This window comes from Ambystoma mexicanum, chromosome 8 (assembly GCF_040938575.1).
Source record: "Ambystoma mexicanum isolate Mex_15411 chromosome 8, UKY_AmexF1_1, whole genome shotgun sequence".
Taxonomy (NCBI): Eukaryota; Metazoa; Chordata; class Amphibia; order Caudata; family Ambystomatidae; genus Ambystoma; species Ambystoma mexicanum.
Genome location: NC_090929.1, coordinates 1242053615 through 1242072123, shown reverse-complemented (window position 1 = coordinate 1242072123; position 18509 = coordinate 1242053615). Strand labels below are relative to the sequence as shown.

General features: G+C 44.4%; 1 protein-coding gene across 1 annotated transcript in view; it reads left to right on the top strand.

The window, feature by feature from the left end:
- FFAR4 (free fatty acid receptor 4) overlaps positions 1-18509 on the top strand; it is a 151756-nt gene that overhangs the window by 77858 nt on the left and 55389 nt on the right. The window contains exon 2 of the mRNA XM_069611354.1: positions 9003-9131. Coding sequence (XP_069467455.1) covers positions 9003-9131 — 129 coding nt within the window. The remainder of the gene's footprint in view (positions 1-9002; positions 9132-18509) is intronic.

The window sequence follows — 18509 nt, the reverse complement described above, 5'->3', positions numbered from 1 at the left end:
TGTCCCCTCATTTAGGGGCTTCTACCTGAGGACAGAACTTTTGGATTAATTTTACAGAGGTTTGGCACCTGGCAGTTGGACTTGTTTGCCCAAAGGATGGATCATCATAACCAAAAATATTGTTCCTGTATTCAGAATCTATCGTCTTGGAGTGTTTACTTACGGTCACCGCTGTTGGAGGAGGAATCATTGGCTCTCTCTTCTCCACCAGATGTCGGTGGCCCAGGAGTGAGTCCTCCCATTGCCTCTAGTTTATCTCCACCGCCTCCTCCGGCTACACCTGATGCCTCGAAAGTTGAGGGGCTCAGCCATCAGAAGAAAGGTATCTTGTGTGAGGTGACCCTTGTATGCAAAAAAGTCATACAGGCCCCAAGTCCTAAGGCCACCAGTGGAATACCTTTGGTTCCTGGTGTGAAGTCAGGGGCCACTTGCCTTTGTCCTAGACCGCAGAAAGATTCTTAATTCTGTGATGATTGGAATTTTCTGGAACTTTCCAACCGTAGGCTGGTGTTGATTGCTTATAACCCTAATGCATGCTTTGTCTCCAAAATTTGTCTCTGTAATTTCCTCATACGATGACACCTGTTTGACCTGGAGTCAGTCTCTTGCCTTTAAGACCATGCAGACACTCTTCCAAACCCCTCCCTGAGGTCCCCTTGAAGTTTGTGTCAGGCTACGTCCAACAAAGTCTTCTTGCTGGCCATTACCTCTCAACCAGCCTCCATATATTATGTTCCTTCCTGAAGGTTTGGTTGTGTTCCCAAGGTTGTCTAGGATTTCCTCCTCAACCAAAACATTGTGCTTCCTTTATTTTCTCCAATACCAGATGCTTATTTGAATGTGGGTCTACTGCTTTTAATTTTGGGGGGCTGTCAGCATTTACCACTCTCACACTGCTCCTTTTAAGTGTGTCCTTGCTCCTCGTTGTTTCTTTTGGATAAGGGAATCAGTGTATAAAAGCTTACGGTGACAAACAATTGTTTTAATGCAATGAGGTCAGCCTCTGTGGTGTGTCACCCTCATATCTTAAGGACCGTGACAGGCAAGAGTAGGACTCAATGTGGGGAGGATTAATGGTAAGTATTCACATCATTACAGAGCACCAGCTTCTGGTAGCTGTCCCTCTCATGTGAAAAGACACCTGATAGAGAAATGGCAGGCTGTCGCTACAAATAAATACAGTCATGTGCTCGGGTGAAGGGGTGATTCTGTATAGAAATGTAAGAGATCAAGTAGTGATTGCTATCAGTGGTGGCTTTGTGAGATCACATTTTATCACAAAATGAGGAAGACACAAGACCCTTCAAACTTGGTCTCACCAAAGAAAGCATGTGCATATTTATATGGCTCATGGCGCACTCAAAAACTACATGTATTCTGGGGCGGCTTGCTTTGGAGGCCCAGAAAGGAAAAGAGCTGCTCTAGCAGTGGGGTGACTGGGGCACGATTGCTGTGTATTTATTTTGGCAGGTTGTGTTAAACCTTTTATCCAATTTGGCTTTGGTGGACATGTCCATGTCAAGATCAGACAAAACCTGTATGTCTAAATGGTCACCCACCAGGAAGGAAAAAACAAGCACAGAATACTTACACTATTGCAGAAACCTCACACAACATGATTAATTTGCCCATCGTATCGAGTGATATCGCTACTGAAAGCCTCCAGGAAACTGCTGGCTATTTGTCTACTTGTGCAATTGAACAAAATGGCCAACAGAAATAAACGCATTCTTCGACTGTCATGTGCAATGATGAGGCAGGTGAATTAGTAGGACGTAAGAGCCACGTGTACCCCTTTGATGTGAAACAGGCAGTAATGACGAGAGCAACCTGGAATTCAGAGTCTGTCCTGGGAAATAAGAAGGGCTGGTGTATTGTAGTTGTGTCATCAGAGACATGCAGTAATGAGGTGAGGTAATTAGAAGTTGAGCTCTTTGGATGTTGCATGCCTCCATGGAGAGTAGGTTGTCAGAGATTATAGTGAGTGGGGAACATGTCCGGAAGCACATGAACATAGGGTGACCAGACTTCCCGGTTTTCCCGGGACAGTCTGGGGAAATCACCCGGGGTCCTGGGAGTTTTTTCATTTTAGAAACCCCGTCCGGGGTTTACAGGGATGAGTGGCTACAGTCTTTGGAATTGTAATTTTTTTTCACAGCACTTTCAGAATATTGATGTTGGAGGATTGGCTCGAACCCCCAACCTTTCTATCTGCAATGGGGTAGTCCCTCTTTTATGTTGTTGGTCGTCCCGGTTTTTCGTTTAGGAAATCTGGTTACCCTTCATGAACACTAAGGACTTGCTGAAGCAAATGAGGTGCTCATACATCATGGATTATCCAGATCTGCCTCCTAGAGGTAAGGCGTATTAATGATATTACCGCAATTGGGGGCCATGAGGGCTAAGAAGGATAAACCACTGTGTTTAACATTAGAAGTAACCGTCAACAGGTGGCCACACTACTATACGGTCAGTGGCTCATTCCGGTCTATCATGCAATCATGCTAAATCTGTGTGCCATAATGGCGACGCCTGTCATAAAGAGTCAATGGCCCTCATTACGACCTCGGCAGTAGCCATGCCGCTATTGGCGGCATGGCTGCTGCCGAAATCGCGTCCGGGTCCACAGAATGAGGAATTACCGGGCCATTCCGAGTTTGGAAGGCCCGGTAATTCCTCCCTCCAAGGACCCGTCCTTCCCCATTCCCATTTCAGCCCCCATACGGCTGAATGGGAATGGGAGAGGGAGCAAACAACAGGCCATTACGAGTTGGCCCGTTGTTTGCTCCCTCTTCCCCCCGCGGGACCCGGTAAGCACGCCTGGTTTGACCAGGTGTTACTTCCTGGGTCCCGTGAGGGGACCTCGTAATGAGGTGGTACGGGGTAAAAAGCACCGGCACATTTTACCGCGCCGTTAACCCCGTACCGCCAGGGTCGTAATGAGGCCCAATGGGCCTCATTACACGGAAGGCGGTAATCCAGGGTGCTATTAGCACCCTGGACCATGCCGGTAAATTACCGGCACCGCCTTGGCGGAAAGGGGATTTATCGCCCCATTCCAAGGTTGGAGGGGCGGTAAATCCCCCTTCTGCCATTGCCCTTCCCCATTCCCATTTCTGCCCCATAGGGCTCTATGGGAATGGGGAAGGCGCTAATTACGGCACCGCAATTTTGCGGTGCCGTAATTAGCTCCGAGGTCCCTTAGCGGGTTGGTTTTTAACGCCTGCAAGAAGCAGGCGTTAATTCCTCCAACCCGCAAAGGGACCTCGTAGTACGGCGGTAAGGGTTAACGGTCACCGTTGCCATTAACGGTGACCGTTAACCCTTACCGCCGTCCGTGTAATGAGGCCCAATATCTAGTAACTCGTGCATATTTGCATGATGGCCGTCTTCCTGAAAATATAGTACAGTATGTGGATGTTACCGTATGCATATACCAATGCGTCGTGCCAGTTCATTTGTTTGCAAGCAGGTCTCCAAACATAAGCATATATTACAGAGGTCTAACTGGTTTCTCCAAAGAGCCTGCAGTTCTCTCATTGAAAGTAGTCTGTGGCCAACTCCTGGGTGTGCCGCTTCATGTTTAAGACGCATTTCACCTTGGGTGGCATTGAGGTGCTCTTCTTGTCAGTGCATTGCCATTATGTAATAATTGATGGATATCACATGTTCAAGTAGTTTGTCTACTAGGGAATCGATTATTCTACGCACATGGATGAAACTACATATGCATATGGTAATGTAACAGCATGTGTGGTTTCACAATTGATGAAGGTGTTGCTGTTGTAGGTTTGTGTGTAAGTCGTTGAATTGAACGCTGAACGTTTTGTTTATCTGTAGGGGACTGATTTTGCAGTTTCCGCATTCATGAATAGCTTCTGGAAAGAGTGGTAGTCCTCCCAAGTAGTCTTGGGAGGATAGCTCAGGGGCAGCGTGCTCGCCTTGGAAGCAAGACGACACAGAGCACCACAGGCTCGATCCATGGGTCCGCGCTTAGAAACTTCTGGGTATTAAGTGTGTTATAAATGACCTATCATATCATGCATGTTTTGATCTTTCTGATTTTGAAGGTTTTGGCAAGCTAGGTCTGACTTTATTACTATTTATAATCCTTTTCGTGAGGTCTTGACCTGTAAGTAGACTGGACCAGTGCTTATGGAAGAGCTTGATGATATCATGGCTTGTTTTGCTGTATGTCATGATAATTTGTGTTTCATAGTAGGTACTTGCCTTGTTTGCCACTTGCTGTTGGGGGAATTATGTCATCTCTTTTCAATGTGCTGGCTTTGGGAAAAGACATGTTAACATGTGTTATGTCATGTCGCCTTGGTATGAAGTGTTTAGCAGTAGCTTCAGCATGTTTTGTGTAGTCCCTCTACTAGCCGCTGTTTCTTTTGAATCACAGGAACTGTCCATAAGGGATCGTTGTAATGATACAATTTTAATGGCAGCTGCCATTGCTGGTGACATTGTTGCTAAAGGCCAAATTCTTTACAATCTCAGTAAAGATGATATCATTATCATCAAAGAAGTGGACACCGACAACCTTGTAGTTATGAACAGACATGACTGCATCAAGAAATGTAGAAGGCAACTAACAGACACCCCATGCTGTCAAACACTCGCCGACAATCCTATTAACAGACTCACAGAAAGCTGGACAGACACATATGATCTTGCAGACCAGAGACCTTATTAAGATGCATACATCTACATTTCTTCGACAGCCACACCTGATCATGGCAAGGTAATACCTGCTTCCAAAGATACATACAGACACAAGCGCATTTTCCCTAAGTAGACTAAACCATCTTGGGTAGTGGGTCACTCAATGAACGAAAGGCAGAATATATTGATCGTTTCCTAAAACTTTTAGTATTAGCCTTACGATCTTACATTTAGTTCACTGAAAATGTACTAATACAATCAAAACAGTGGAACAGCCATCTGGAATGGTTAAAGAATGTTCATTAGGATGATGACAATGCTGTTTTTTTCAGGGTGACATAGTACCCAGGCTTGGGCAACATTTGTACAACTGGAGCAGTGTGTCCCTTTTACGGAAGAGAAGTATAGCTGGGTACTGTGCAAGTAAGCTATGCTTACAGCAGGTTGTGTAGAGAAAGTATTACAATGGCGTATGAACACGCAAGATGGGGATGTGCCGAGTGCTGTTGTGAGATTTATTCAGAGCAACTAACTTCGCAGCAAGGGGTATTTTCTTCTTGTGCACACACTTGTCATTTAAATGGCATGCTGCTCTTTTTCTTTGTACATTTGTTTGGTATGTTCAGATGTCTGGGGTTGGTGGTGAGGAGGTAGCCATGGTAACCTGAGTAAGCTGTGTAACCCTTGCTGTTGTTGTCCGTGCCGGATTTGAGTATTTAAAATCTGTTTTATTGTTAAATCACTGGCCTTTTTGGCTCACTCTGTTTTCTATATTTCTTTATGTGTCGTGACGCGCTTTACTTTCAAGTGCCCGCTCTGTTTTGCCAAATAGGAAACCCCACTGGCACATTTTGTGCACGCAATGAGATAAACCATGATGGCGGGGGTGCAGGCAAACGGATTCCAGATGTTTAAGCTTTCATTATTTTTGATTGTATGTGGATTGTGTGTGATGCTTCTCTGTGTACACAGGTTTTGAAGTGTTTGCATTGATAAGGGCTGTTGCCAGATTCCAGCCGAAGCATGTGGGCTCTGAGTTGTGGATGCATTTTCAGACGAGAGCCATATCATTGTTGAAGAGCAATGGTGAAAGACTGGATCCTTGGAGCACCATGTAGATGACGAAGCAGGGGTGTGAGCTGAAAGGCGCCATGTTTGTCTTCTTGGTCCTGTCCATGAGACATAAAGTAATTTAACATTACCAATTTACTGCTAATCTGAGGTGTCTAGGCATTGGGAGCAGAATGTTGTGGCTGATAGTGTCGAATGCTGCTAATACACCCAGAAGGACGAGTGCATGTGGTGTGTTTGCGTTGGTGTTTTAGTGTCCCTCAAATGGAGGAGTGTCAGTTCCGTTTCCCTCATTGGTTTGAATCCATGTTGTGATTGGTGTAAGAGGTTGTTAATTTCTGAGGGATCCAAGACTATTTTGTGAATTTCTCGAAGGTTTTAGCTAGGAAGGGTGTGTTAAAAATGGAGTGGTAGTTTCTCAGGTCATTGGAGTCAGCTGTCCATTTCTTTGAGTAGAGGCTTAACAAAAGCTGTAGTGAAGGCTTGCAGTACATTGCCTTGCAAAATACATGTCTTGAAGAGGGAATGGAATATATGGGTGAGTTCAGGTTGTTGGATTGTGGCTTTATTGATACGGGGAGGGGGCATGGGTATTTGGGTGTTTCGGATGGATTTCTGGCATTGCCTGTGGTTAGGAATTCTTGCATTGAGAAAGGGCAGAAGGCATATAGGGCCAGTGTTCATAGTCTTTTTTGGTTCTACTTATAATGTTTGGGTTAGTGCTGCTGTGCCTTTCTTCTCTAGGTGTTCTTGGATCTGCCAAATTGTCTTAGCTAAAGTTGTACAGCTGAGTTGGCGTCACAGAGTTGCTGGGAAGGGGACATGATAATATTGAGCATTTAGTTCTGCCCGTGTTATGCTGTCTATGTGTAGAAAGCTGTCTTTGCTCTTATCATTTCTGCTCTGTAGATCCAGAGTTGTCAGTATGACAACGTTGTCTGTTGGTGAGCAACTTTCTTTCAAGGTTTGCTCAAGCCTCCTGTTTTCTTTCATGAGCTGGTTCGGTTTCCTGCGTTTTTTCCTTCATGAATATATGAAAAGCTTCTTCGGTGCCAGCATGTCTAGAGCTTGTGAGTTTCTTCTATGTCGTTTCCGCCTGGTTGTGGTGGGGCTGGTTTGGAGGTTTATAGTTTGCCCAAGAGTGCATCTATTTCAAGTCCTTTCAGGGTCTGAAACGGAGAATGGGATGGCGAGGTGGTTGTCCCTGGGCTCATGTGAATATTATAATAATAATTATTATTATTGTATTTATTGAGTGCAGACTTAGCTTTGAGCAGAAATAGAGCACTTTACAATAATAGACGAAGACCTTGGTGAGGGGAGTAGAGAAACAAGTGAGTGGGAAGCTAACAACAGGGGAGGGGGAATAGCATTAGTTGTGACCTCTTCTCTTTCAATAGTTTGAGTGAGTCATTGACCCTGCCACTGGAAGCTATTGAAAGTGTATCCGCTGTTCCTCAATGTGGGATAAAGCTATTTAGCCATCATCTTCTCCTTGACTTTTTTCTACTTGCTGTAAATCAAACCAGCAAGACATCCATGGGCTGCTGATCTCTATGGTAACGCTGCACTACAGGTTTAACCCAGCACACCAACAGTTAGAGGAGTTCAGAGGTGTTGTTCCTTTTTGTGCACAGGAGTCGTCGCATGTGTGCAAGAATCGTCACATGTCAGTGCAGAGACCGTGTATGAATGGGGAGACCCAAGGTTGAGGAGGCTGGGATTCCAGGGTGAAAGTTAGCAGAAGGAAGTGAGAAAAGAAGGATTTGTGAAGTAGGGACTGGAAAGTGGAGAAAACAGTGTCAGTGGAGTAAGAATCTGGAGAAAAGGAGGAGAGTGAGAGTTGAAGTTCAGAGAGGAAGGGACGAACAGCAGAGGGTGTAAATGTTCTTTTGGAAAGCAGAGGTGTAGGTCAGGAGGAAGGGTTAGAGAGAGGAAAGATAATTTTGGTGGATACAATAGAGTGCTCCGAAAGAGATGGCGTGACAGTAGTGTTAGTTGCTGAAAGAGAATTTAGGATGAACCGGAGATCAGGAGTTGCCCGCAGAGTGAGTGGTAGATTATAAATGGAGTGTAGAGCGTACCGTGTCTTCATCAAGAAAAACTGAAGGTCAGAGTTTTGCAAAATGTTAGCAGAAGGAAGGTTAACATCACATTAGAGGATGAGGTGATGTGATAGGGAGAGAGAATGAAGGAGATGCCCAAGTTCATCGAAGAATGTTCCAGGGGAGTCAGGAGGGCGATAGATAGAAATGAAGTGTATCGAGTGAGGAAGTGCTATAGTTGAGAGTGTAAATTAAAAGGAGGTAGGAGGGAATGTGGCATGGATGTGTAAGATATTAACACAGGAAGAAATAAGGTGCCCGACACCAGCGCCTTTGCCCGTCAGAGGGCTGCCAGGGTAGCTGTGTCAGAGGCAGGGATCCAGGTTTGAGTGACAGCAAGGAAATCAAAGGGAGGAGAGCTAGAGTGAAAGCAGTCAGTGATGAAGGAAGACGTTTTGGAAATAGACTGAGCGTTCCACAGTGCAACCTTCAGTTGATGAGGCAGGGAGGCGTAGAGGGGAGGCAGGGTGGGTAGGTGAATGGAGTGCAGTGGTCTTCTGGCTGGCGTTGTTTGTTAGAAGGGGGTAGTGGTATGGAGATGTAGTGAGAGAGGTGAGATGTGAGTTTTGTGACAGGGATAGGAAAGGTGGGGATGTAGCGTGATTGGATAGATTGATACCCTTTGATTTCCACGATACCCAACTATCTTTTTCCCTGCCAGCAGCAGAATAATATTGTCCCACATAGTGACGATAGGACGTTTTTATGAATCAACTTGCATTGATTTGGCCCAAAGGCTATTGTTATGTGATGTATTCCTTTTTTTAAATAGGGTGCTACTTTTTATTTATTTTCACTAAGGTTAATAGGAGATCACTATCATGTATTAATTTAATTTATGTTTAAATGTGTGTTATGTTTCAGAATGTGTACGTAATTATGCAGTATTATGAATGTATTATTATTTTATTTACTAATGTGTTTATTTTATTTGCATGGACCAATACTTTACATGTATTTTCAGTAATATGAATGGGGGAACCCAATACTTGCATTGAGTGCAATGTAGCACATTGAAAGTGGGACACTTTTTAATATTAGCAGGTATTGTGGTAGGCTATATGTGTTTTTAATATTGTATGGTTTGGTGGTACACACATATCAGTGCATGTTGTTTTTGAATAGTTACAGTATACTTTCTCTCTCTCTTCTTAATAGGATTTTCAGATCTGCACCTTGATTTGGCCCACGGTTGAAAGTGAGATCATATGGGATATAGCATTTGTCATTTTGGACTTCTTAATACCTGGACTCAGCATTATCATCGGATATTCGAAGATATATCAGGTACGTTATCACTGCATCAAGTAAAATACATCAAAGTGCGTCAAACAGTTGCTTTGATTGATTGGTAGATACATTTCAAAAGAGAGAGAATAACTTTTGGACTCCCACATATAATTCACCAAGGTTGATAAATAATCTGAGCCGAACAACATCTGCAGTCGTGCAGATGTGTGTTGAATCCCAATCTTTCAAATGAAAACAGTGTGTAGCACTTTATAGTACAGTGTGCATTGCAGTTATTGTGTACATCTCTTAATACACTGTGTGCTGGTTGTGAACACTTCAGTGTATGCCCCTCTCCGTGTAGGGAGAAAGTGCATTATCAGAGCTCCACATTAGCAGCCAGCACAACAGCGAATCAGCATAGGAATCAGTGAGACCAGTATCCTAGTAGACTGTTAGTCGACATCTTTTGCACGAGATTGGGAGCTGCTGTTGCAAGGAGCATCAACCTCTATGGCAGAGCCACAGTGCCCATATGATGTGTCTGGCAAGGCAACCAGACACTGTATTTTCTGTACTACAATGTAGGAAGAATGAACAGGGAGAAAACATATTTAGTAGCAGAATGATGCCAAAAAGTAGTCACAGTAATTACTGTCAAGTCAAATAGTGTAACATTGAAGTTGTATTCAGTAATGAGAATAATTTAGTGGTGAATACGGTTGATTGTGTGTGTGATTGTATTCTTATTGGCTTCTTCTGTGACTGTTGGTCTTCACATATTCACTCAGACACCAAAACGTACCTTATGCAAAGTGTTGAAATGGGTAAAATGAGAAACAGCCAGACGGCAACAGGAAACAACACTTCTGTGCCAAGTGTTTTTAAAATCTGAAGAATCAAGTTGCAAAATGTAACTCACTACTCAAGGATTAACAGAGTAGCCTTCTTTAATATGAGAGTTTATTTAAAACCTTGTAAAGTCACCAAAGCTTAAATAACCTGTGCCATATTTTCCCTAATGGATTCTAAAGTACTTACCCCAGTGTAGATATTTCTTGATACATGACTTTGTAGTAAAGCGTACACCTTGCAGTAAATATCCCATGGGGATTTAACCTTTATTGTGTGCTGCCATTAGCTGTGCCTTCTGCCAGTCCTCGCCCCACCTAATTGTGAAGCCAGACAGCTCTGGTTATTACCATTGTAAATGGCAGAAATCCCTGCACACACACTCTAAGTAAGGTTGGTCTTCTTTAACCACTCACGAGAGGACTTCAGAAAAACCACCATAGCACTGTCATTGTTTGTCCTTTACCAACCACTCCAGCCTCAATTTTCCAAATTTGGGTAGGGGGGACAATGAATACCCAAGGCTAGTAATTTCCAGAGAGACAATGGGCCTCATTACACGGATGGCGGAGAACCAAGGCGCTATTAGCGCCATGGTTCATGCCGGTAAAATACCGGCACCGCCTTGGCGGAAAGGGGAATTACCACCCCATTCCAAGGTTGGCGGGGCGGTAATTCCCCCTTCCACCATTGCCCTTCCCCATTCCCATTTTTGGCCCATAGGGCTCAATGGGAATGGGGAAGGCGCTAATTACGGTACCGCAAATTGCGGTACCGTAATTAGCTCCCTGGGTCCCCTTGCGGGTTGGTTTTTAATGCCTACAAAAAGCAGGCGTTAAATCCCCCAACCCGCAAAGGGGCCTCGTAGTAAGGTGGTAAGGATTTACTGGTACCGGTATTTTACCGGTACCGGTAAATCCTTACCGCCATCCGTGTAATGAGGCCCAATCTGTTTGAACTTAATAAATCATAATGTGAATGAGCTTCATAAAGTTGTTGTGAAGCAATCATAAGCAAATATTTACCCCCTAGAACTGAGAAAGTTGCAGAAAAGAAGCCCCAGGGAAGTGCAGCTTATTTACAAATTCCTTGCTGTGCAAGTGGCTAGTTTCCATTAACTTCAGTGACTGGGGTATTTCCCCAAGCAATGGATTCAGCGGAGAACCCAAAAGCACAACAAAGGAGTACAACCTGAAATGGAAAGCAACAGACAAGGTATTGGTTCAACCACTGCAAATAGACCATTAATCAATCCTTTCCTTAATATACAATTTTATCAATAGATATTGGTATTATTTCCAATTCTTCACAAATGAAAGGTTTTAATGGATTCCTCACGTTCAGTTTTAATTTTCAACTGGTGATTAATATGCTCCTTCCAACACGTATTTTGACCTTACAGAACACGGGTCTTCTTCAGGGCCAATGTATCACCTTTCTTCTCATTTAATATTCTAACTATATAACTATATAATGGAATGGTGTCCACCAGCTCGCAAAAGGTTTTGCTGGCTAGAGTAAAGGTCTAGTCCCAATTGATTTGTTAGACATGTTTCACCTCATGAGACCAGTGAAAAGAACTGAGATTACCAATTCATCAAATATTGAAATCCAGCCTGGTTTTCAAAATGACCAAACAATATTCGAACTATCTCCATTGAAATTCATCTTATGTAAAAGTTCTCATACTTGTTTGCTGCAGATATGTTGAAAACCAAAAGGCAATGTTGTTGAGCCCAGCACTAAAAGAGTGTACATGATTGAATAAAATCATGTTTTGCTGTATTAGGACAATCCAGAAAACAAGGTAACAGCACAATAAATTAATTCCGCTAGGTTCCTGAGTGCAGGGATAGCAGAGGTTTGTAGGTTTGCACAAGTGCTGGTGTCCCTTTTGTGCACTTGAGCATGGCGTGAGTACGTCTGTTGTCACATAAAGTTGAGGTAGCAAAACTGATGTGGTGTATTCAATAATGTGTGATAGATAACTCTAGAACTGCATTGAGACATATTGAAACCATATAATGCACATCTTACGCAACTTAAGGAATTTGTTGTTGGCTTTCTGGAATCCAAGCTGCTGTACAGCTGGCAAGGAGGGCTTACTGAAGGGGAACTCATGGAACCATTTTTGGTGTATGTTTAAATTGACATACTTGGTTGCTTTTTATTTTTAATAAACATCTTTTATTCAGAGAATTCATCTTCATGCATCAAGGAAAGACTACATTAGTTATGAGTTCATCACCCCTGTATAGATATGCAGAAAAGAGTCATATCGTTAGCAGCATTAAGCATTTACATAGGTTTACAGAATCGTCAAGTTCCCGCTTCGTCTTGAGGGTCATGGGAGGCCCTCAGAATAAAAATGCCCTTGAATGCAAGAATGGTCTGCCAAGATCATATAAGGTACTATTTAGTAGGGGTGAGGAAAGACAAAGTGAACCTTTCATCCCTCCCATCGCAGGGCCTTGTAGCAGACTTGCCAGCCGAACCATTGCTGTCAGTGGTTTGAAAAACAGGGCAGAGAGGAGAAGGGGCATCCCAGACTGCTGCCTTTGGGGGTGGGCAGTGTAATGTATCACATGATCTAAAGCCCCCCACACCTCCAAAGACCAAATGTATTCAGGACCTGGAAGAGGAATTTCTACTGGACCTACTAGAATGCTTTGCTCATGTCACACGATCAAACCATCTGCCCATTGCCCCTTGCCCCCTCCATTATGATCTGCAGAGGTTGTACATAGGGTTCTTCCCTTAAGGAAACCCACCTGATCTTGCTTTAAATTGGCAGCAAGACGTGGTAGCATAGTTTCCAATCTCAAAGTCAGGCATTTAGATATAATTGTGGCATCTTGTTTATAAAGGCTATACAGTGCAGAATCGGATGGATTTGTATCCAGTTTCGGGAACAGGACAATTGCCTCGCTCATTTTAGGTCGGAGGCATTCCTTTCTCAAACATCTATGGGGATACTTGTTCCAGTTTTGGGGGTAGTTCCTCTATGTCTGGATAATGGAAGGGAATTGGAAGACCATCTGCGTCCCTTGCCTTTCTGCAGGTTTCTAATGGTGGCAATGATTTCCTCCTGTAGTAGTGTAGGGTTTCAGTGCATATGTTCTGAATCTGAAACCTTCAGAACTGATTGCATCTGACAATGCCAGTTCCTCTTGTCCAAGCTTTGGAGGTCTGCAGAGTATAGTTCTGTATAGCATTTAATTAATTGGGCATTCATGTTTTTGTGCTCAAATCCAACTCCCTCTTCCCCCTTTATTAAATCTGAGTATAATTGATCACTTGGAGCTTTTCCACTGGGTGGATTATCCCCTTCCACAAAAAAGGATTTTCTTAGCTACAGGAAAAATGTCCCTCATACCATCCTGTCACCTGTCTCTGCTGTTCCCTGCCTTTGGTAAGTTACACAGATTTTAGAGGAGCCACATCTGTTCTGCTCATCCTCTAATCTTGTTATTTCTGCTACCAACAGTTGCTCTTTTTCCCTAAATATCTCAAGTATGGCAGCATAGAGCAACATGCACTGTTTGCTTATACACGCTTTTACTATTTACCATCAAATGCTATTAATCACATCCAAAGTGAAGGTAAATGCCACAATCCTCCATGAAGCCTCTGCATTTGCTACTCTGATGCCCGTATGTTTCAGGATTGCCAGATTTAAGCACCATTTGTTTGGGGCAGGGTTTGGTTGGCTGCTCTGTGATCAGTTGAATTGGGCAATGGACAGACATTTAGGTGGGGCAAATCACAGGTCTGCCCTTCCGGTGTTGGTGAGTGGGGTTGGAGTACAATGTGAAATCATCGGGTTGTGGGCACAGTTCCTTTCAGAGCATTGAAAGCATTAAAGATCCCACTTTTTTGTGGTTTTTTGTCTGCTTGGATTTAGAATAAGAATAAGAAATAGTGTAGGGTGCGCGCTGTTCCAAGAGGTCAACGAAGAACATTGAGCTGTAATTTCTTGGGAGCAAAGGAAATCCCGCACCAGGAGAAAATTTACTCTGTTGTCTGCTGGCACAACTTCTTTCACAAATGGAATTTGCTTATCCAGAATGATTGGCACATCCGTTGTTTATGTGGTGCATGGGGCTTGATGGCACTGCCCCATCCAGGTAATTGCCAGATTGTTGTACGGCTCAGGTGGCATAAGTCTCTTAGAGAAATGTGCACCCTACGTCTAGGCAACTGAAATACTACAGTGTTTTCCGCCTTTTGATGGGATTGCCTATCCACTTAATATCACATTATTCCAGTGGTTTGCACACCTTTTTGGCCCCCCAAAGGTGTCAAATAGACATTAAGTCCAAATGGCTATGAACTATCCGGCGCCGTCACTGAACCCTACGCCAGGTATAGTCCCTGGGCTCCCCCACCTGCTCCCATCACAGTCTCCGGGCTCCCTCATCCCACTCCTAGCCCACTCCCTGTGATCGCCCCACCCCACCACAGACTCTCGCCTCTCCCCACCCTGCTCCCACCACTATCCCATGGTGCCCCCATCCTACTCCACCCACAGTCCCTGGGCTTCCTCCACCCATGCCTAGCACTGTCCCAGGGCTAGTAGTGGCTGGTGAATTTTTTAAGTGGCAAAGCATAAATATAGCCCCCAAATATGCCATAGCGGCCGAGCATAGCAAGGGAGCATGAACCAATCAAGGAGGGTTCGATGGGGGGATCTACCCCAGGGAATTGTCTACCATCCCTGTCCCCTAGACCCCTCAGCCCCTAACACTCTCACACAATCAACGTGATTATGTGTGTATGCAAGGCGCTGGGGGCCCAGGGGGCAGGCATGGTATTTTTTACTGGACATCTATCATAGATGTTGAGTACAAAAATGTCATCCCTGACCCCTGGGCTCCACAGCGCCTCAGAAGGAGAGCTGATTTTGGCAGGTGGGCAGGGGGATTGTGCAATGCAGGCATTTTTAAAATGCCTTTGTTGTACAAACTTCCTCCCCCGTCACTCGGCAAAATCTGCTCCACGGACTAACACAAACACACACACACAAACACACAGACACATTCACACAGCATTCACAGAGCAAGCACTCTATCATTCACATGTGCACCCATCATTATACACTCACTCATACCACAAGCATACATGCATCCATACAACATATTTAAATTTAAAAAAAAATATATCATAAGCTTACCTTCTGCCCCGGTCCTAAAGTTTCCTCCTGCATCATGAACAGGAATTGGGAAGCAACAGCTTCCTGGTTTCTGCACCTGCGTACAGGGGCCTGAGAATGGGTGCTGAAAATGCCCTGCTCCAGCCTGCTGTCATTATGTGCGAAGAGGCGCAGGAGCTCCCCCTCGCACATACAGACACACAGTTACCTAGCCAGCATTTCCAATGAGCTACGCAAGGCTGGCGAAGCAAAACACCCCCAGCCTTGCATGGCTCATTGACCATGTGCGGCTGGGGAACTGAACTGTCAAAGGGAAACAGTGTTTCCCTTTGACAGTTCAGGCGTCCCTGGAGCACTCCCTCAGCTGGAAAAAGCAGCTGAGGGAGCGCTCAGTGTTTCACTGGGCTGGCTCCTCGGCTCCTCTATAATGGGTGAGGGGGTGAATTGGTTGACTCCCCCTCACCCATTATGGACGAGATGCCCCTGCCCTGGTTTTTATTACTTTTCATATTTAAAAATAAAACGTGGGGGATAGTGCAACCCCACAGTTTGAATACGTCTGCATTATACCAAGAAAATCTAGCCATTGAGAGACACTTCAGCAGAACCTTTCAGTGAGTAAAGATTCCTGACAGGACAGTATTTGGTATGCATAGTTGTGTAGGGTAGTATCAATGGATGAGGTGTGTGAGGGAGTGAGCATTTGTTCACAGCTGCAGGGATTCAACATAAACCTTTTGTCTGGCACTATTCCCAATATATCAAATTGGAGACAATGAGACCAAATGTATGGAGTGTCTGCGAATTTGCAGTCGGTGCAAACCCGATTTTGAGTGTGCAACTACAATTAGCGTTGTACGAAAGCACAGAAAGGTGCAAATGTCAAAGTGCAAAGTTGGCATCTCACAAATAAGGAATCACAATTCCAAAAGCATTCACTACTTGCAAATACCCGTAAAACAAGGAGAAACATGTAAACGTTACCACCTCCCCACAGCTGGTGATAACCAGGTGCAAAATATATTTTAAACACTATGAAGGCCATTGGGGCACCCACAATATCAGGCCTGCGTGCGATGGTGAGATGCATGCAGATGATGAATGCTAAACACGGCAGTAGGAGTAGGGAGTGCATTTAGAGAGGAAGGGCAACACTTTTTGAGAATGAGGTGTATGGCCGATAGAGGCTGAGCAAGGAGGTAAAACAGGATCTGATAGAACCCGTGTTATAGCGGGACTCAGAATGCAATCAGCCTTTTGCGATACACATACAGGTGATGCTTGCTCTTTCTTTCAATCTTCACTTATCCAAGATTAAAATGACTTTCTTTCCTGCTCCTCCTCACATCGGCCCCCTTCTTCTTGTATTAATTGTTTCCCTGACCTTCTATCTCTCTTCACCCCTCTGCTTGTAATCTTGGTGTCATTTTTTTAACGACTTTATTATAAATGCTCATCGACACAGGCAGGCAAAGAATTGAACATCACAATAATTGCACATACCAGCAATGGAACACAAGGAGTAGCAATAAAGATAGAACAACTTGACAGCTCCTGATGCCCGTGTCCAACCTTTAGCAAGACATCCAGAGTCAATCTCTTTGTACTGTCACAGTCAAAGGGCAATTCCAGCCTACATTGTCTTCGGGGCTAGTGCAGTGCCAGTTAACACACATACTTTGTACTTGGCCCATATGTTCGTAGCGCGACAAGTTGCAGGGAGATGGAGTTCCACATTTCTTCCATGTTATTGGACCACGCAATGTCTTTCAACCATAACTCAATGTTGGGAGCCTGCTTTTGTGTCCAAAGGCGCAATATACACCTTTTTGCCAACCAAGACCTAAGATTCAGGAGCTTCCGTGGAGACACAAGCCAAACAAGCACATACTTGGCGTGGGCTGCAATGGTCAGTCCACTATGTTCTCCAGAACGCTGCAGAACCTTACCCAAAAGTAAGACAGAATCGGGCACGCCCAGACCCTGTGAATATATGTTTCTGCTTCATCCCTCCACATGTCCTTAGTCTTGATGAAACAATCTCATCCTAGAGGGGGGTGTAGAGTAGCCTAGTCAATCATTTAAATTTGGGAGTCAAAATCGTAAGTTTAGTGAGACTTCCCACGTTAAGGAGCACATGTTGCCCCATATATCTTCAGTTGTGTCAATATCAAGATCTGCTGCCCACTTCATGCGGACCCTGGAGATGGCGACAGGAACCTTCATCAATATTAATTTGTACAATCTCAATATGGAGCATTTGTCGTACCCCCACCCCTTTCATGATATATGTAAGGCATGAGTCGTTCAAGGCTGCCTCAGGGAAGTTCAACCATGTAGACTGAAACGCGGTCTCTAGCCGAAAGTACTGTAGCAACCGTAAGGGTGAGCGATGAGTGTCTGGGACCACCTTTATAAATACATATCTCCTGTTGTTAAATATCGCAACCGAGACCAGCTCTTTTCAACGTTGGTGCGAGGTATGGGCTGCCCCAGAGTGACAGATCTTTGCAGTTTGGTGTATCTATCTTCCTGTACTGAAACAATATTTTTTTGAGGACACAAGAGTGGCATACATTTCAGTCAGGCAATTGCTTTTGTATTTTGAGGTTCGAACCAAGGCCCTAATATTGCTTCGAGATAAGATTTTGTTCTCCATTCGACTATGTGGAACACCAGTATCAGGTGTAAACCATTAGGCCACGTGATGTGCCTGAGCCGCGATATAATATAGCCGAAAGTTCAGAGCCGCAAACCCCCCCCTATCGTAGGGCTTGGCAATCTTAGCCCATTTCATGTGCACCGCCCCTGAATGCCACAGAAATCTGGATACTTGAACGTCCAGCTCCTTGAAGAATTACCGCCCCGGCCATATGAGTATGTCCTGAAAATAGTATAGCAGCTTTGGAACCATCTTCAGCAAGGACCTCTTCCCTACCCGCTTAAGAGGCAGTTGGAGCCAATTGTCAACCTTCCCCTTCAATATTTGCAAACATGCTAAACAATTATACAATTATACAGTGATTCCTGTGTGCCACTAATCGTAACCCCTAAGTATGTAATAGCTGCAGGGACCTACCTAAATCCTCCAACTCCCACCAGCTGTCTGGTACAGCTAGTAAGGCGAAACTATTCCGATTTGGATCTGTTCACCTGCTGCCTGATATTCTCCCAAATTGCCGACCTACCGACATAATGGGCTCTAAATTATCCCCAGGGTTGAGAACCTAGAACAGTACGTCGTCTGCATACAAACATATAATATTCATGACTGCCCCATATCCGAAGTCCCCAGCCTAACTGGTTCAGCCTAATCATGTCAGCGAATGTCTCTATAATGATGGCAAATATGAGTGGGGACGATGGGCAGCTTTGGCAGGTTCCCCTCCCAAAATGTATTGCCTCAGATAACATCCCATTGGTACAAACCC